The sequence below is a fragment of the Astatotilapia calliptera genome, chromosome 1 (genome assembly GCF_964374335.1).
Source record: "Astatotilapia calliptera chromosome 1, fAstCal68.1, whole genome shotgun sequence".
Lineage (NCBI taxonomy): Eukaryota > Metazoa > Chordata > Actinopteri > Cichliformes > Cichlidae > Astatotilapia > Astatotilapia calliptera.
Window position 1 is genome coordinate 3,511,152 of NC_137422.1, and position 20,799 is coordinate 3,531,950.

The following is a 20,799-nucleotide window of genomic DNA, read 5'->3' on the forward strand; positions in this document are numbered from 1 at the left end:
ACTGTGGTGTGTGTGTGTGGCTCTCGGTGTTGACCTCCACTTGCTAATAGCTCTCGCTGCGGGAAGCTAACTCATCCACAGTGGGCCATTAAAGCGCACTCTTCACTGTAATTTACTGTAATTTCGTCATCTTCAGCTTCTCCTTTGCAGCCCATAGAGCTGAGGCTCGTGGTTTCTAATCGACTGACAACACTCGGGCAGTATCTCACCCTGCGTCCAGATGGAGACGGATGGTTGAATCATGAGCTTGAAGACATAATACTGAGGAACTGTAAATATAAGCTACACAAATGTTAACTTGTTAAGTTAATGTTAAGTAACCACTTGTATACATTTGGTTTTAGCAGTTTAGGACACATGCCACATATCCTTCCTTACTGCCTACGATAACACTTTATACCTTAACCCTTTCCTACACTCAAGGTTTTCTTATTCTCTTCTCCCAAAAGCTTTGCTTGTTCTAAGAAAGAAATGAATGCACAACATTTTCTGGGCCATTCACTATAATGCAGCTACTACAATATTTCCTGTTATCCGTTCTACCCACTGAATGACACATTTGCTAAACTGCACATCCTCAGTTTGCACCGGGGTCCTATTAAAAGTCTAAGTAGAAATAGTAGAGATAACCCTTTTGACATCATTATGACATCAGCCAGATTTTTCCCAGGCTCAGTAAAAAAACAACAGAGGACTTTAACAGAAATATTTTACATTAAGGAAGTGCTGCATAATTTTATTGCAGCATTTCTTCATGTTGTTTTACAGTAAGTAGGACACGTGGGATTTGTGCCACCTCCGGCTGCAGATTATCATACTTATGTACAAATTTGCATACATTACCCAAACATACTGATATGGATCTTGTTTGTCACTGATGGCGACCTGCGTTTTAGCTTCAACGCTGCACAAAAGCTTCCATGCTTTCTGTCTTTGCTTCCCTCTCTTGAGGCCTGACCTGCTTTCCTCTTATTATTTTCTTCTCCTCCCCCTCTCACTCCATAAGAAAAGATGGGGGGAAAAGGAGGAGCTGGTTTTATTAATTACCTCATTAATGGAGAAAGGGGAGTTGTTTTTGTGAGAATGTGGAGGAAGAAGGATATTGAGTAAATTCATATCATCAGGGGAGCACAAGGGAAATGATGAAGGAGGGGAGGCTAACCTTGACATAGATATGCTGTAACTATGTTGCCTGTTGGTCTTATTTTCTTTAATTGTCAAACAGTCGAGGGGTGATTGGATGTCTGAGCTATCAGCTGTTGCCCGGTGTCTTTGGCTCGGCTGTTAGAGTTGATACGTATACATCCTAATGAAGGCTGACAGAAGGATGCTGAATTGCTGAATGTCACCGGTCTGCTTTGTCAATATATAACTGCAATGATTCAGGATGACCTTTCCATCAGCTGTTATCACCTGGTGTGTCGCTATCATCGCTGCGGGGGAAAAATATATTTTTTTGACACAGATGGCGAGATTAATCCAACCAAAGCAGAGGGAACAACGAAACGCATTAATTGGTGGACGATCAGGCTGCTGTCTGCACTGCGTTTGTCTCCATTTGTTTAGGTTTTAGTTTGAAAATCACCGTAAATATCTTTGGACCCATTTGGTTCTCATTGGTGTCCTCACGTTCCTTTCAGTCGGATTTGTTTCATCGTAAACAAAACACAACTAAATATATTGTGTTAGGTTTTCTGTTGATCGGACGAAGAAACCAAAAGATTTCTGTCAGTTATGTTGGCGACATTTTTTGTCCATTAACAAGCAGGACATCTTGAGACATTAATATTAGATCAACTTGGCCCGATCGAAGTCAGCTCGAGTGCTGAGCGAGTTTTGACTGTTCAGAAATCTTTCTGAATCTTTCTTTTCCCTGTTCTTGAGTAAAACGAATGCAATCCTGATATCACAGTTACAGATGAGTGTTTTTCTTTTTCTGTGCGCGTGTTAAGTTTGACATTACAAACCTGAAATCCAGGGAACATCTAGAACTTTGCTTTAAAAAATGCCTGGACTGAAATGTCTCTGACTAGATCTTCTGTTTCTCAGGAACGCCACAGTTTTTTATTCAGTTGCTGCAAATATCAACTAAAGCCCAAAACCACAGCTATCCCACCAAACCTGATCTATTGAAATTCAGTATTTTTTTTGTACTGATCTGGAGCCAGGAGTGAGTAAACTATGTCCAAGGCTTCATTCATGGTATGAAATCAATGTTCAAGCCCATTTCTGTATATATGATCTCATTAGGCTCAGTTGGCACCCATGACATCGAGCATTTCCTCCAGGCCTGGTTGCTACGATGACCACTCACCACTCAGCCTTTTTGGTAAACCTGAGGCTGGAGTCGATCAATGTTCCAGAGCAGCGGGGGAATTTGACTCAGACGATTGGTTGGAACAAAAGGGGTTTGCATCAAAATGATTGACAGCGAGGTGGGCAATTACAGGGGTGACGTGAGGATAAATCAATATGTGCTCGTGTTGATATGAAGGCAGGGAAATGAATACGTATCGACTCTTATGTTTATTCTGTTTGGGTGTATGAGGGAAAAGGATGTTCTCAATCTCTGTAATAAGATGTAAATAGGCCAGAACTCGTGTTTAGTGGTTGGCAGATCTGACTCAAAAATGAGAAGCAGTGTGCTCATCAATCTGGTCGGACAGATACAGATGGCTCCCAGACAAGCAGGAAACTCCATCAGAGTCCTGCTGAGTCCCACACATGCAGGTCTGCTGCTAAATGACAAGCGTTTTCCCCTCATTTTCTCTGTGCCCCATTGTCCCCCACCCCCCACTGACAGTTCCCATTTTAAAGTTTTCTCTTGATCTCTCTCGATACATCAGCCGGGCTCTGATTGGTATTGTGTATCACAAAGCTGTTGTGCTTCACGTTTGCATTCGGTGCTGCAGCTTGGCATGAGAAATGTCTCCCTTCAGGATGTTAATGTTGAATGTACAGGAAGCTGGAGTCGGTGAGGATTGTACAGATGGATGATTTAGTAGGTCTTTATGCGGTACGGACACCAACTTCAGAGGTGGTAATAGTTTGGTTGCAAAAAGAAAATTCCTCGTTTGGGGACACATTTAATGAACCTTAAGTCCATTTTGTAAATTATATTCATATATTTTGAATGTCAGAAAGAAGGACTCACTGGTTAACAGTGTACTGGTTCCAAGTCATTAGTCAATGGGCATCCAAATTCAGTCTGAGCTGCCCATCACCCATCACAGGAGACACCAAGATGGCAACAATGAAAATGCTCATCCTCAGGGTTCAAAGCAGGACCAGTGGGTGACACCGTGGTGGCTAGATGAATCTTTCTCTGTGTTGCATTCATCAGTGCCACTGTCATCACCAACGTCAAAAGGGGCAGGACTGTGACATTTTAACATTATGCAGCGCTCCCGCAATGAGCTCATGGGAGCGGATTCAGCCAATAGAGCTTCATGTCCAATCAACACCACTCCAGCAGTCTAACCTTACCGATATCGAAGAATACATTTACTTTTAGAAACTCCAGGATCCGTGGATCATCTTCACTTAGTGCTTGCTTGTCTGTTTTGGTCTGAGTGTCGTTATCATGTGGTCGGCTCTTCTAAAGGTAAGATTTGGAGGCCTTTTGACTTTCACAGATCGAAACTATACGTAGTGGGCCAGCGTCTAAATCACGCTCCTTGTGAAATTGCTGCCTGAACTGTGATGAGTATCAGACTGTTAACTGCTGACTTTACTTGGCTGTTACTTCATAGTTTGAAGTATGTGTGGGTGACCGGCTGTGGCCTGTAGGTCCGGGTTCTGAGAGCTGCGTGGTAGAAAAAATGTATCTGAACCAAAAAAGAAAATAGTTTTACACTTTTCAGTTCAGTTATCACTTGACTCTTATTTAGATATATCCTGTTACAATGGTGGATATTTGTATTACAAAAGTTTCAAATGACATAAGGAGGTACAAATATGGAAGTACAAGTTATGCCTGTGAGCCAGAAGCTATATTATTGGATCTGTATGTTTACATACAGCGTGGATGTCCTTAATACGGTCCTGTCAGGCAGGTATGAGCGAAGGAGCCCCACTCAGAGTCAGAAAGGTTTGGCCAGTGAACTTCATTTGGGAATGTCTCCCAAAAAATGTGCCAATGCCAACATCACAGAGGGTTCTTTTGTTCTCAGGGACAATAAATGTAAATTATGTCATCATATGCATCCAATTGCCCTCCAGTTCACCATACCTCACTATAGGTAAGGGGAGTTGTCACGATAGTACAGGGTGGGCCATTTATGTGGATACACAGTAATAACATGGGAATGGTTGGTGATATTAAAGTCCTGTTTGTGGCACATTAGTATATGTGAGGGGGCAAACTCCTCAAGATGGGTGGTGACCAAGGTGGCCATTTAGAAGTCGGCCATCTTGGATACAACTTTTGTTTTTTCAATAGGACGAGGGCCATGTGACGCAACTTATTGGTAATGTCACAAGAAAAACAATGGTGTGCTTGGTTTCAACTGTGGTACTCGCTGTAAACATGTATGAAGCATACAGTGTGTATTCTATATTTATGCATACATTACCGTCTCTAAATAACTTGGTGATGTGTGTGCATGTGTGTAACTGCTGAGGTCACCAGAAGCAGCCGATCTGTTAGTTGACTGTTAGCTGACAGTTAAGGTTTTTCAGATTTTTGTCACATCATAGGAGAAAGTTTGTGTCATTTACAATCAGCTTCATGGAAAGTTAAAGTCTGCTGTTCCTGTTGTATTAGTCTTTAAAAGTAACCAGTGCAAACTTGTCTTCCTTAAGGGGGCGCTGCAGCTGTCTCAACTATATTAAAGAGTACGACAGAATTTTAAGGTAAAGTCAGAGACCAGTTGGCAACCATCTGGCAGCTACTGGTTGCCAGGGAAAAATGTGTATTCCCCAACTGATTGGAGAAATCTTGCAGTTGCGAGGTGGTATATGGTGCTGCATTGAAAATCAGAAGAAAGCAAAAAATCATATAAAAAAAGGCTGAACCCAGGCTGAGCCTCGGCCCTTTGGCTACTTTGTTATTTCACTACCGACAAACGACAACATCTGTTTCAGTTCAAATGTAACTGTTTTGAAATATCGAGTGGGTTAAAAAATTACCACCATTTTTGTCTAATAAGCAGATTAGCAAGGCTTATATCTTATATACATACTTTAGAAAATAGATGGTGGAATGACACAGAAGTTCATTAAAGTGAATTTCCAGCCGTTATCTTGAGCATGTCAAAATAATTATCAGCTGATGTGTTGGTTCCAATTAGGCTACAAGCGAACAAAAATCACTGCTTAATGTCCAACAGCCTCAAACAAGGAGGGAAAAACTCTCTTTAGGGTTTTTAATCGACCTAGGCCTCTAAATGCTTTAATGTGGAGAGCTAACAATAACATCAGAGTCCTGTAGGAGTAAATCATACCCGAGGGTTATTTAACAGATGCCATTTATAAATATTCCAGCTTTGTTTGTGAGAAATGGTAATTTTTCAGTTGCTCAAAACCATTAAGTACTGCAATTCTCATGAGTCTTATTAGGAGTTGCTATGGAGATTACTCCAGTCATAGCCTTGAATCTGCCTTGTTCAGAATATTCAGAACACAACTTCTCAGTCTGAAACTAACCCAGACCTGCTTTATTTATCTAAAATGTATTAGATGCCAGAAGTGCTCTATCGGAGGTGAAGTGGCCATTGAAAACCATACGCATGTAGTCTTTGACTTTTTGGATTCCACTGCCTGATTTATTATATGTGTGTATTCATTAAAGAACCTTAATTGGGACTTTGAAAGCAATTTGTGCTTTCAGCTCCAAAGCACAGAGAGAAAACACAGAAGGTTTAATGAGACAGGAGTTTAAGACTCGAGGGCACATCCCCTCTGGCAGAAGCTCGGTCTGCAGAGTTCACAAGTCCTGGACATTATTGATCTGATTCAGCACAGAGGACCAAACTGATCGAGGGGAGAGAAATCAATGAAACTGAGTCAGTTGTGGCTTCAAACAGTCGCAATGATTCATTCGTCAGAGTTCATGTAAGTTAAAAACACTTTTCTTAAGAGTCAAAATACAGTAAATTTGTAATCTGCTGTTCCGTTGTGAAATGTTGAAGCTTCAGGTCTGCGTAGTGAATGAGTTCAAACTGAACATGGAGCAGCAGCGGTCAGTGTTTGTGTTTTAAAGGTGTTCTTTAGTCCATTACCACTTCATTTTGAAGAAATGGAATCTGGGACAGTTATTCACAGCACACTGCTGATAGGAATCTACCAGCTGGATAGATTCTTTCTGTAGGATTTTACATATTCCCCCGTATCTGCTGGGTTGTCCTGGGTACTCCCAGGAGATGCATGCTGATCCTAATTCAGTTTAAGTGTGTTGGTGTAAATGGCTGTCTGTGTCTCAGTGTTGGCCCTGTGATGGTGACCTGTCCAGGTTGTATCCCGTCTCACGCCCTGTGACAGCTGGGATAGGCTCCAGCCGCTGAACTGTGGTCAAGATAATGCGATGGATAATTGTTTTGAGCTAACAGTGCACTATGGAAACCTATCAGATATATTCTAAATGTAAATCCATATGTCTTTAATTTGAGTTAAAAGTAATATAAGCCAGTAATTTTTAAAACTTCATATCCTTCCATGTTTATTGTTGGACTATAATGGACGGGGGAAATTCAAAATAAAGATAAAAAGCTGTAAGCTAATGTCGATTTATCCAACGTGACTTAACCGGGCACCTGAAGTCATATTTAAATGCAATAAGCAAAACTGTGGCCGCCCGCCGCCCATGGCGTTAACGCCGTGCCGCCTCATGCTCGGGACGATCCACAGTAACTCATTAACGGAGATTTGCTGCGTTAATGCGGTTATGGCGTTAACGTCATTTTAACGAGATTAACGCTGACAGCACCATTTAAAACATAATCCTAAACAATGAAACAGGTCGTGAAAGCTTCAGCTCCCACACATCTTTCCATTGTTGTCTCTGATGTTTGTGCGTCTGGATGTTTCATGTTGCAAAGGAGAAAACTGTATTTTATTGTACGACACTCGCTGATGATGTTCCTCTCCTGTAATGTCCTTTATATTTACATCGCAGCGCTACACTTCACATCACACTCAGCCTCACAGAAGGTGATGTGAAATAAGCTTCCACTGTGGCTGCTGTGCACTTTTCCCCTTCCAGCAAGCAGCATTTTCCAAATCATTTAACCTCGAAAACATAATGTACAGTTATTTATGCTGTTCTGATGCTTTAAATAATTTTTTGCATGTTTTATCTTCTGGTTTCTGGTTCCTTTGCAGGAAACTCTTTGTAACATAATGCACATATTACATAAATTACTTCAGAAACCATCTGCTAAAATTATGCTTATATTTTTTTAAAAACATAAGAAAAAGCTGAAAAATCTCTTAGTCTTTCATTAAGTGCATGCAAAATGTTCTCCCTGTTAAGAAAAGCATTTAATAGATAGAATATTACATTTAATAGAGTACTTTAGATGACTGACGAGGACTGTCTGACTCTAGGTCTAAATGCATTTTGTAAAAATGTCATCTTAAAATGTTCTAATGTACGAGATTTGCCAAAGCTCCATTAAACGTGCCATGTAAGCCATGAAAATGTCTCATTCTCGCACAAAGTTTAAGGAATATTCTTCAATATCTAAGCACAATTTCATGGAACTATTCCCAAAGGAATAACACTTCATATAGGGTCCCTTGACTGGTGGGTAAAGTTCCAGGATCTAAACTCAACTTTCCTTCATAAATAACCAAAAAAGACCAGCGTGTGCACATCGATGGGGCTGTGTCAAACGGCAAAGGTACAAGCTTTTACGGACGCTTCCTTGCTGAATTATACAGGAATGAGAGAAACAGCGGTTGTTGTGTAACATGGAAATGTCAGAAGTTTTTACATAAGGGCCTAGTTGGGAGTTGTTTTTTATGATTGTAAGAACAGAGAAACAGTGAAAACTGTTCAACATAAAGTGCTTTTACTGTTTTCATACTGTATAGAATTAAAAACGTATAGCTTTCTGTTGAGACAAAGTCACATTACAGTGTCAGAGGAGTAATTATAAGACGGAGGAAAAACTGTGAAGAAGACTATCGGGACACAGCTGTGTTTTTAGTGGAAATGAGTCATCTTTATCGCCTTCATTGGGCCCATGTAGCTATAACATACACTTTAAATACCTTTCATAGAGGTGCAGGGGCTGAAACATTACTGCACTACAACTTCAGTGAGAAACCTCATTTCATTGGGTAGACTTCTTAGATTTATGTGCCATATACACATGGAAAGGTTTTCTAATGAGTGATGTGATCAGAGAGAAGTTCAGCAGCAGAACTAACTCAAAATGACAATAAGCAATTCAATTTAGTTTAGTTTTATTTACATAGCGCCAAATCGCAACAGTCGCCTCAAGGTGCTTTATATTGTAAGGTAGACCCTATAATAATACATACAGAGAAAAACCCAACAATCATATGACCGCCTATGAGCAAGCACTTTGGTGACAGTGGGAACCTGAGCCTGACAGAACCAGGCTCAGGGAGGGGCGGGGCCATCTGCTGCGACCGGTTGGGGTGAGAGAAGGAAGACAGGATAAAGACATGCTGTGCAAGAGAGCCTAATAACAAGTATGATAATCAATAAGTGACCAGTTTGTTTAATGTGCCTTTGGGAAGTAAGAGATATATGGACATTTACGCAACCATTACATGTATTGGAATTTACCGTTGGATTGTTTGGAGTTGTAGTCTGGTATGAATTTGGAATAATGCATTTTGCATTGCTCCTGCTCCTGTTCAACATATGCATTATGCATTCACTTTCTTTTATTTTGTGGAACAAGACCAGTTCAGTGGCAATGTAAGAAAAATGCCTACATTATAAGGTAACCCTCCATAATGGAAGATGATCCACAACCTGTGGGACATTCTCTTATAGCACTGCTGTGCTGAACTTTACAATGCAAGAGATGGTTTGCTCTGTACAGTCAAGGTAAAAAAAAAAGTACATCTTCAATTCTGAGGTACTCCATGTCAGAAAACATAAAAAATGGAATACACTCTGTGATTCAGTAGTTTTTACAATCACATTTAGCTACAATAGCTTGATGTAACGATTTCCTATATGCCTTTATCAGTCTCTCACATAATTTTAGCCCACTCTTTGTTGTGTCATTGTTTGAGTTCATTTAGGACTGTGGGCATTCATGTATGCACAGCTCTCCAAATATCCCTCCACAGCATTTCAGTTGGGTTGAGGTCTGGACTTTTAGCGGGCAGTTGTACCACCTTGATTCTTTTGTTTTTCAGCCATTCTGTTGTAGATTTTCTGGTGTGCTTGGGAACAGTGTCCTGTTACATGGCCCAATGAGCCAAGCTTTAGCTGTTGAACAGACGCATGCATGTCACTCTGCTTTGGGATAAAAAGGAGTTGAAGGTTGACTCGGTTACCTCAATGTGCCCTGGACATGCGGTGGAAAAACAAGCCGTGCGTTATGGTCATAACGCTGTATGTTATGACCAGACGTCATTGTGGTCTTGTCTGTCCAAAAGACATTTTGTGGTTTATTCAGATGTAGCTTGACAGACCTGAAATCTCACACATCTTTTTAGAGAAAAAGAAGACATCTACCTTAAACCAGCCATGCTTACTAAGTCCTTTTCTAATTGTATGATAACAAAGCCTGGAGGTTAGTTATGAATGTTAGATTTTGACATGTAGGTCTTGGCTTTTTTACCATTTGTCTGACCATTGCACAGTCTGACCTTAAGGTGAAGTTCGTGGGGCATTCACTGTACTGGTTGTGGTGAATGCTCCAAACCAACTAACTTCTAGAACTCAGTGGTCATACTGGCGGATGATCAGGTAATCAAGTGTAATTGATTGGCAGCACCTGGGTGCTACTTAACCTCTACAAAAGCAGTAAAGGTGTGATTGCAAAGAGTCGTAGTTATGATTTCTGCTTGGTCATCGCCGGTTGTCACTGGTTACTACTACTACAGCGCATAGTTATGCTAAACATGTGACTTGCTTGTTTTACCTGGTGGAGTTTTCGTGTTTGTTTGGTTTCTTCATCTTTATTAATTTTTTAGGACTATTTGATGGGAGTTTCTCCTGACTTTTACTTTGGATGTTTCTCTTTGTTATCACTGTACCAAAAAGTAGGGCTGTTTGATATAACGGTATATATCAGATGACGATATAAAAACGTCTGTCGTTTCATATCACGCTATCGTTTGTTTCATGGTGTCGCAAAATAAACTGTTTATTTTTTCATGGTTTTGATGGTCAGTGTAGCGGCTATATTAATTTCTTAAAGTTCTCTTTTTCTCTTATATTTAAAATAACCACACTATGGACGGACAAGCGACTGTTTTTACGTGTTGCCGTTAGCAACAACGACGGTAATATCAGCATGTGGGACCTGTCACTACCCGATCCGTACCGTAAACCCGATCCGTACCACGCACGTGCAAAAGGCCACTATTGCCGCTCAAAGCATTTTCCGATAGTTATGGGTCAGAGTATCTGTTAAGATGTTAAGAATAACAAGTATCTCTTAAAATGCTTGCAATAATGAAGCATTTCAGTACAATGTAGACAAAAACGAAAAATAAAAAGATAGTTACGGATCAGGACTCCCCGATCCTTACTGCGCATGTGCAGATGTTTTCTTCTTCTTCTGTTCGTTTAATGGCAGTTTACTCCCCAGTGTACGAGGATACTGCCATCTGCTGACCGAGCGAATGAGCTCTGTTGTAAACTGAACTAGCGTCATTACAAACGCGTGTTAAATTCTACCACCGATGCAAGAATCACGTGAAAGAGTATGCAGAGAGTTTACGGATGAGAAGCAAAAAAAAGAGCCGGCAGGCGCTCCAAATGTTAGAACAGACTTTTCCCCGACGCACGGCGTGTAATAAATACTCACAAAGACAATGGCGGCCATTCCAACTTGTGCCTTAAAAATGTACAGTTTCATGCATCGGTCAAAACACTCGACTCCAGGTACACGACGCCCAGCTGGAAACACTTCGAGTCGAGTTGGCTGAGATTCACAGAATTTACAGAAAATTTAACATTTTTGTGATTTATATCGTTTTCGGGACAATAAATGTCGTATATCGAAATATGAGATTTTGGTCATATCGCACAGCCCTACCAAAAAGACCAAAGTTGGTGGTTATTTCCTCTGATGTTCAGCGCCAGTCATGAGCCCTTTATGATGCTGTGCAAGTGGAACAATAATTGCTTGATGCTCACATTAAAAATAAAAATTATAATTTTCTGAAAGCACGCAATAGCTGATTCAAGACATTTAAGCTGTAGGTACAGTATCTCTGCTTCCTAGTTTGCTACTTTCTGCTCAGCTCTCACAGAGTACTCTCCTCTATAGCACCTATCATAACTTGTTGGGTTGAATGTGTTCATACAGAGCAACCTTTATAGGGCTTTCTTAGTCCTGAATTATGGCAAGCAGTTGTAGCCGTCCTCGAGCCTCTCTGACAGCAAGATCAATAAGACTCGGCGAATGTCACGCAGGAAGCCATTTCAGTTCTAACTGGTGACATAAAAGAGCCCCCAGGCTGCCATATTGGCCCAGAGACCCCCGCTGCTCGCGGCTCCGCTCGCTTCCTTGTGAACCACCGCAGGGAAATCACCTTTCAAATAGTGACACACTCATCTCCTGTGAAATATATATGCAGCGCCACGTAATAAAGAGGTGCATATGCACAGTGGCATTTCCACTGCTGTCTGAAGACCTTCAGCACAAAGTAAAATATAGTCCCCTGGTGTCGGAGCTTTGATAAAGATGAATGGAGTCATTGTGACTGTAATAAGATAAAGGTAGTATGTGTTGACATTTCTGTTGGAATGGTGGAATAACATCAGGGCAGCTCTCAGAAGTACACAGTGATAAAGAAACCTGGGAGATGTAAGCCGGTGACATTTTTATCCATGTGGTTAACAAAGCTGAGTTTATATCAGCTTGTAGTAAAGCCAGCTATACATGTGCAAACTAGAATCATTAACTTCACTTTTAGTCTGCTACTGGGTCTTAGTGTTTTATTAATTATCATATATTTCTTTTAATGTGTAACCAGTTGCAGTAGTTGTTGTTTGGATAAAAGAGATATTCCTTCCAGATCCTATGTCAATGAATGTGTTAGGCAACAGAACCAATGCTCTGATACAGCGGTCCCCAACCTTTTTTGCGCCACAGACCGGTTTAATGCGACCGTGGCTCGGGGGTTGGGAAGCTCATCTGTAACTGGAAGGTTGCCGGTTCGATCCCCAGCTCTCTCTGTCCTGGTCGTTGTGTCCTTGGGCAAGACACTTTACCCTACCGCCTACTGGTGTTGGCCAGAGGGGCCGATGGCGCGATATGGCAGCTTCTGTCAGTCTGCCCCAGGGCAGCTGTGGCTACAACTGTGGTTTGCCTGCACCAGTGTGTGAATGTGAGAGTGAATGAATAGTGGAATTGTAAAGTGCTTTGAGCGCCTAGAAAAGCGCAATATAAATGCAATCCATTATTATTACACAATATTTTCACAGACCGTCCTTTAAGGTGTTGCCGATAAATACAACAAAATAAAATGATACGACCAATACGAAAACTGTGGTAATTTGTAAATATAATAATAAACGTGAATTAACTGTGTAACTTTATTATCAGCGTCCTCCTGAAATGCGCCAACAACACTGAGAGTAACGTCCTCCTCTCTGCCCCTTAATGCGCTCTGGTCGCTATGGTAACGCGCAAATATTTCTTTCAAAATAAGACACACGACTACAACACGGGAAAAGACCCAGGGAAACCAAGTTTACGATAAAAACCCTGAAAACCATAAATTTCACACCCGAGCCTCAAACGACTCACGGACCACTACCGGTCCGTGGCCCAGGGGTTGGGAACCGCTGTGTTAGGCAACAGAACCAGTGCTGCAATAAAATACCAGCAGTACCAGCAGAACTACAGAACTAGAACAAGAACATAGGTAAAATCCTAAAACTCAAAATATTGAAGAAATTGATTCTGATTCTGAAGTGGGCTTATTTGTTCCCATACTCTGGTGAAAGAAACAGATATGTCTGATTCTATGCATTATTTTTTTAAATGTATATATTTATATGTAATGTTAATATGCAGTTGTGTGGTTTGGGATCAGTGTGTAGTATTATAAATCGTTCCTTTTAAACTATGAAAAAAAATCCTGTACCAGGATTTGTGGTTTTCTTTCATCTTTGTTCTGAAATACATCAAAACAAATTATTTGTTTTATATTCTTTGTGACTCGTTTCTTCAAAAACAGATAAAATAAGGTAAGACTTTGAGAACTAAACTTAGGAAAGGGCACCTCGAGTACATCTGCTTCAGAAAGTTACGGACTACATTGTCTAACAAAACTTTATGTAGGACTTGTGTGACACAACAACCCCAACCTTATCCCCACCCACAGCGGCTCATAGAAACCCCTTCCTGATGCAGGTCTGTTCCTGCTTCAAAGGGAGTTCTTCCATCTTACTGCCATCAAGTGCTTGCTCACATCGTCTTCATTGTTCGGGGTTTTCTTTCTATGATGGTCAGCTATGGTTAGACTTCGTCCTGCCATGAAAACCTCTGTTCAAATGTTTTTGTTATGAGTTTGCATATTCCGAGTGTGACTCAGAATATGAAGAAATGACGACTGATGTGAAATTTATTTACGTTTTTGTGTTTCAGGTCTGGTGAAGCTGGGTGTCCACTGTGTCACAAACCAGAAAGTTGCCATAAAGATTGTCAACAGAGAAAAGCTCAGTGAGTCAGTTCTTATGAAGGTAAGACCAATTTTACTCTCTGCGTATGCAGTCATCCCCGGCTCATGTGGTTTAGTTGGGGTTCTAGTTCATCACCTGGTTCCCGGTCATGTCAGTGGGATTTGGAGAGAAAAGCAAAATCACTGGCCGTGTCTTGTCTGTCATGAGTGCATTGTCCCATGTACAGGAGTTAGGAGTTTGATGCACTGTTCTTTTTTTCTATGTGAATAATATTTAGCATTGCATGTTTTCCAGATTCTTTGTGGTAATTCTTACAACATAGTAGAAAATGTTCAGGTCCTTAGATTTCTATAACTACTTTTTTGCAAAGCTGCTATTGGCAAATATTCACTTTAGACACCAACAGGAGCAGGAAATAGACCAGAACATGATGCAGGTACAGTGCATTTCTCTCTACATTTCAAATATAAAAACCTCAGTTTCTCATGTACTTTCTCCGTCGCCTCTCTGTACAATGAAGGCGAATTTACTACTTTACTTCTGTGGGGAGATTTTGCACCTATGTGATTGTCAGACGTCGTTGCCCACATTTATGCTTGTGTGTGGTCACATATTAAAAACTGTGCGGTCATGTCGTGGAGTTTTATTTGCAGTCCCAGCCGATAGGAGGAAAAAAAAGCGTTGGGCCTTTTTTTCCCTCGTCAGTCTTGTTGTTTTTGTTTTGTGTTTGTCACATCATGTCCCTCTCGGTACTTTCAGCAATCTCTTTCCTGCTGACATTTCTTCTATATTTATGATTATTATTCTTTATACCGAGATGATGTGATGAACCCTGCTTCCAGGTCCAAACTACTCTGTGTTTATTAAGGCTGTTGTGTTTTTAACATGTTTTAATGCTGACATGGTTGTGTTCACTGCCAGCCATTCCCTCCTCTGTCTGTCTGGGGGTTGCCCCTGTAGCTTTCTCTAATCTTTCGCGCCTCGGCTTTATTTCAGAAGAAGCCGAGGCCCTGTTGTCATGGCAACAGGCAGCTATTGGCTCAAGTTATAACCGTTGCGTTCTCGCACAACGAAATTTAACCAGCTACCTAAAAATATAGTACCAAACCCAGATGGGATTTGAAGGAGGTGCATGTTGAAAGCATCACTGAGGCGCCGCTCCTCCTGCTTCCGTTGGCATTTTGAAGAGACCCCATCTCGTCCCATTTTGTTTGACATTTTCAGATGTGCTGCAGGTTCCCTTTTTTGTGTCTCTCCTTTCCTTTGCTCCAAACTTAGCGAAGCATTGGATTTATTCTGTCGAGGTTTTGCACACGAACGTCTCTTTTGTTCACCGCACAAGACCCATTTACATTTCCCTTGTTTGTCGTTAGACGCCGGATCACCCAAATCATTTCCATATAAATACATTTTGTTTTCTTTTTGTCATCTCAGATTTTTATCCATGACTGATAAAGTTGAAAGAATTTCTACTGGCTTTGCTAAACACACCAATATGAGAGAACAGGGCGAGGTTACTGGCAGCAGTAGTTCTACAGAGATAGCGGTGTATTTTAAGGCTGTGTGAATTATACAGGACTCAACCTGCTTCCCTCACGGGGATGGTGTCTGTTAGTCAGCATCTGGACTAGTGAAAATCATCTGACTCTAGAGGACAGTGATGGTGCCATACTACTACAGAGGCCGACAAATAGTTAACTTTATATGCTTGGTGAGTACAAAATGTTTGATAAGCAGCTGAATAGCTCGGGGACCGAGTAGTCCCTGTTGTAGTTCCTTGCACTGGTCTCCTCCAGGTGCTCCACTTTCAACCTTTCAGAGACTAATTAACTAGCCAATCAAGTGATGGCGTGGTGGTACAACAGTTAGCACTGTCCCCTCCCAGAAAAAAAAATGGCTTCAAGTTGAAACTTTGTGGCTGGCCTTTCTGTTTGAGCTCATGCTCTTCCTGTTCTTCCAAAGGTTTCATCCCAAAGTCCAAAGACTTGGATCTTAGGTTAGGTTGGTGATTGTAAATCGGATTTGGATGTGGATGGGAATTTGTTTGCTCACTCAGCTGGGATTGGGTCCAGGGAAGTTGGATAAGCAGTGGATGAATAAATGATCAAAGGATTACAATAAGCATAATAATGCTAAAAATGAAGCAAAACTATCTAATAAATAAGAATTTAGCAGCCAAACTGTTAATCACATTTTTAATAAACCGGTTATCCCCCTGAAGTGTGTGCCATACACAGTATATAAGATGGATGTTGCTGCTGGTTTCTGAAATATCATTTTGAAGATGAACCCTTCCATCACTGTCATCTTTGTATATGGATGTTGGATCTGACCGTGAAACTGCGTGCTTATTGGCCAGTGACATGTCAGTCACTAACTAATGAGCTCATCCTGAATAATCCTGTGCATGTGAAATGCAGGAGTGTTAAACTGTGCTGGGGTCACACAGGTCACATATAAGCCAATTTAATTAACAAAAAAAAAAAATCCCTTTTTGTTAGTTTAAAGATCATCCTGACAGGGTTCATGATTAAGAAACCTTTTAAAATCACACATTAAAGTTATTCCATGTTTAGTAATTTGGTAATTATGGGCTTATTGACTAGCTGCCATATCCGTACCTACTGCACCCCAACAAGTTTGGATTATATAAATTGACCATAGATGTGACATGGTCATCTGTCTTTGTGGTGCTGGACTGGTAATCTGTGGAGAGTCCATACTTTTCACCCTACGTAATCTAGAATGAGAGCCTGCATTCTCTCAGGAAAACTGTGCAAATTTAATTATTGAAAATATAATAATATTTTTATGTTTTAAAAGCAAGAAAATAAGTTAAATAAAAACAGAAACTAAATAGACATTTGTAATAGGGCTGGGCCATATTATACCGTTCACAGTAATACTGGTACAATGTTAAGCAACGATAAGAAAATGAAATATCACGATAGAATATGGGTAAAACGCGCATGCTGACAGCACACTTATGACAATTCGAGTATGACAATTCAGATTACCGCTCATCTCATTGGTCGAGGAAAGGTCGCTTGCGGAGAAAATACCGGAAGACAACAGATGACCACAACAAGAAGCATGGCCAACAGGGAAACAAACGCTGACACTGCGGTGCAAGTCTCGGACGACAGTACACCTAAAGCTGGGCAGACACTGTGCGATTTTTTTCAGTCGCGCGATTCAGCTCCTGCTCAAACTGCACGATTGACTCGCAGAGGTTAGAAGTTCGTAGGTCACGATTGTGAGATTATTTTGTTATCATATGTTACCTTATATATGAGATCAAAGTAGTTGCATTATAATATGGTATGTAGTTTTAGTTTGCATTAGACCTCTGACTTAGAAGAGTGTGAAAATCATTAGATCTGTTGGATTGACCTGTATTATGTTGAATGTCTTACATTGTTTCAAAGGAGTTGTTAGGATAATGGATGTTATTTTAATCTCACTGATATCATTTACATGCACTGTTATTAGTTCATTATTACTTCATTAGTCTGCATCAGGACATAGAAGGAGAACTTTCTGACTGAGGGGAAGTTATCATTTCCAGGAAGGTCTGTGTGATGTCATCATGGAGAATATAAAAGATATGGGAGAGCCGCCGCCCGGCGGAGATCTGTGGCTGTACGCTTGTCTTCCCATGCTTCTGTCTTAGAAGTGTGTAATAAAGATCACTATTCTGGCATCTACTGAGACCATGCAGTCGTTTGTCTTCTCCTCAAAACTCGAATCATGACACGATGCAGGTCTCACACTATACGACCCGATGATCTGATGCGACCTGAGTGCTCACACTGTGCCTCCATAACATGAAGGTTATAACAGAGAATCTGTCGCGCTCTCTCTCACTCTCTCTGTCTTTCACTCACACAGACACACCACCACCATCAACTTTGCTAAATTGCTAATGAAAAACATGATCAGGCAGCTGTGATTGAGCAACAGTGTAAATCCAACTATTTTCACGGTTGTTGTGGTCGTGATCATTTTGTGATGCCACATCGAAAAGGCTCGGATGAGTTCTACAAGTTCTACAAGTTGTGCCTCCATCGCTTGTGTCCAGATCACACGCTGCACAGCCGTGCTGCTCCATCTTTTTCACTGACGTTTACGTGTTTGTGCGTGAGCAGTGTGAGCGGCTGTGGTGAGACCCTCACGAGCGATTGATGATCGGGAGCTGGTCGTGAGGTGTTAATCACTTCTCGTTACCCCACGTATACTACACGACGCACGATGAAGGCCAAAATCGGTCCGATCACCAAAACGGTCGCACGACTCAAAAATCGGCTCAAAATGGGCCAAAAATCGCACAGTGTAAGCCCAGCATTAGAGCAGCAATGTTTGTTCCCCTCAGAGAAAGGGAAGAATGGGAAAAGGAAAACACCTGGCTGGAAAAAATTAATATGGGCATGTGCAGTGAATATCAGCGCTATGTGGCCAGAAGTGTGATAATATAACTTATTTTGTGTAATAAACAACTGCCAGGATAGATGATTACAACAAATACATGACTAATACATAAACGTAATACATAGATGAATAATGATGATGAGTTATGATGCGTAATCATGGGAACAAGCGGGTTTACAAACATGAGCAGCCGATTAGCGTTAGAAAAGCTGAAATAATACCTCAACTGAAGCCAATTGTACTAAATGCACTAAATGTGCACTGTTACAAGAATATTTTTCGTTTTATTGTTTTCTATTATTTTAAGTTAAGCAGGACAGAGTTCTTTTAAAGAAAGATTTACTTATATTCTCAAAAGTTAAGCATGACAGGCTTCTGTTTAAGAAAGAGACCTGTTTTCTTGTGTTAATGTTGTCATTTTGAGCTAAAAATAAATGGCTAAATGATCACTTGTTTCACATGTGTTCATATCACAAAGAATAGAATATGCATCTACTTAAATCAACTTCAAGTCAAATGGTTAAAAAAAAAATTTCACACACAAAAAAAGAGCTAGAAAATTCACCACACTGGGAAGGGTGAAGACAACTGGGTTGCCCGGCCCTGGCCACGAGATGTCCCTAATTTATTTTTCAGGGAGTTGGCAACCCTATGTGGAACTGGTTTGGTGTTTGTCCGTCAGATACACGACAAAGCACATTTTTTTGTAGAACATGGAAGCAGGCCATCGTTATTGGACTAAGGTGCTCTAAGGTGGGCGACCGTGGCTCAGGGGGTTGGGAATCGCATCTGTAACCGGAAGGTCGACGGTTCGATCCCTGGGCTCTCTGTCCTGGTCGTTGTGTCCCTGGGCAAGACACTTTACCCTACTGCCTACTGGTGTTGGCCAGAGGGGCCGATGGCGCGATATGGCAGCCTCGCTTCTGTCAGTCTACCCCAGGGCAGCTGTGGCTACAACTGTAGCTTGCCTCCACCAGTGTGTGAATGTGAGAGTGAATGAATAGTGGTATTGTAAAGCGCTTTGGGTGCCTTGAAAAGCGCTATATAAATCCAATCCATTATTATTATTATTATTATTATTAAATCTGGGAGTTATCTGAGTCCTAAACTCCCTCCGTTTCAGGTCCCAAAGTCAAACGAACACTGCAGCATTACTGAGAGTTAAAAACTGTCTAAATTCTTTCATCTTTAATAAAATGATCAGTGTTGCTGCTTTACCAGGTGTAACTATGAAGTTTAACATCCAGGCATCCATGAAAACAGAATTTATTACATTTAACAGAGTTAGAAGTTAGCAGGAAGCTAGCGGAAGTTAGCTCGCTAGTTTCGCTAGCATGATATCTGGTCGTTAAGTGATGACCAGATAGTCTGTGTTTAATATGGCTTTTGTGTTGTTAACATGTTTAGTGTTATGTATTTTCTTATATTTAATCTCAAAAAGCTCCTAAAACAGTCAGTGATCACTGTTGACCTCCCTCGGCTTTTATTACCACTAATCATTTATTTAAGCTCAGTTTTTAAAACCTTAGGATGTAACTACAGCCCAGCCCATGCAGCAGTATATGAATGACTAACCTCGTATTGTGGATGGATTATCTCAGTTGTTCTCCTGGCTGAAGTTTTGGTCCTTTTACAGCATCCTGCCATGCTAAACAGCAGTGACATTTGTAGGCATGCACGTTATCATATTTAGAGATGTAGGGCATAGCTACAAATAATCATCGTCCTTTAATCCACTTTAATACATTTGTTCCTGACCACCGAGAACACTCACGTTAACTTTTATCGAATGGAAAAAAAGTTAGCTTGTTTATATTATGCTAACATAGCTGTGTCGCTAGTGGTCACGTAGCACATCATTATATACCAGCTAGCCAAACTTCAGTAACCCTACAAACGTCACTGCGGTTTAGTTTTCTGTCTTCATTTATGTTGGAAGTGAATAACAGAGCTGTACGTTTGAATTTGTTTCCAAAACCCCGCAGTCAGGACATGCTATATTGTATTTAGATAGAAGCTAGCGAGCTAACTTCCTGCTAACTTTTAACTCCGTTAAATGTCATAAATTCTGTTTTCATGGATGTTAAACTCAATTGTTACACCTGGTAGAGCAGAACGCTGATCATTTTATTAAAGATGAAAGACTTTAGACAGTTTTTCAACTCTCAGTAATGCCATAGTGATCGTTTGATATGTGGACCTGCAGCGGAGTTTAGACCCAGACACGGCTAGTGACGTCAGACTGAACGACCGGATAGCATGTCCTGACTGAGAGATTTCTGAAAAAATTCAAACGTACAGCTCTGTTATCACTTCCAACATAAATGAAGACAGAAAACTAAACAGCAGTGACGTTTGTAAGGTTACTGAAGTTGGGCTAATTGATATATAATGATGTGCTACGTGATCGCTAGCGACACAGCTATGTTAGCATAACATAAACAGTGAAGCTGCAGGATGAACGCTAACACTTTTCCACTCGATAAAAGTTAACGTGAAGATTCCTGATGGTTAGAGACAAATGCAATCGCATGGCAGGATGCTGTAAACGGAGCAAACTTCAGTCAGGAGAACAACTG

At 40.9% G+C, this 20,799-nt stretch overlaps 1 protein-coding gene across 13 annotated transcripts in view; it reads left to right on the forward strand.

The window, feature by feature from the left end:
• LOC113007008 (serine/threonine-protein kinase BRSK2-like) overlaps positions 1-20,799 on the forward strand; it is a 149,472-nt gene that overhangs the window by 61,603 nt on the left and 67,070 nt on the right. For all 13 annotated transcript variants that reach the window (XM_026143349.2, XM_026143433.2, XM_026143600.2 and 10 more), the window contains exon 2: positions 13,758-13,852. In XM_026143349.2, coding sequence (XP_025999134.2) covers positions 13,758-13,852 — 95 coding nt within the window. The remainder of the gene's footprint in view (positions 1-13,757; positions 13,853-20,799) is intronic.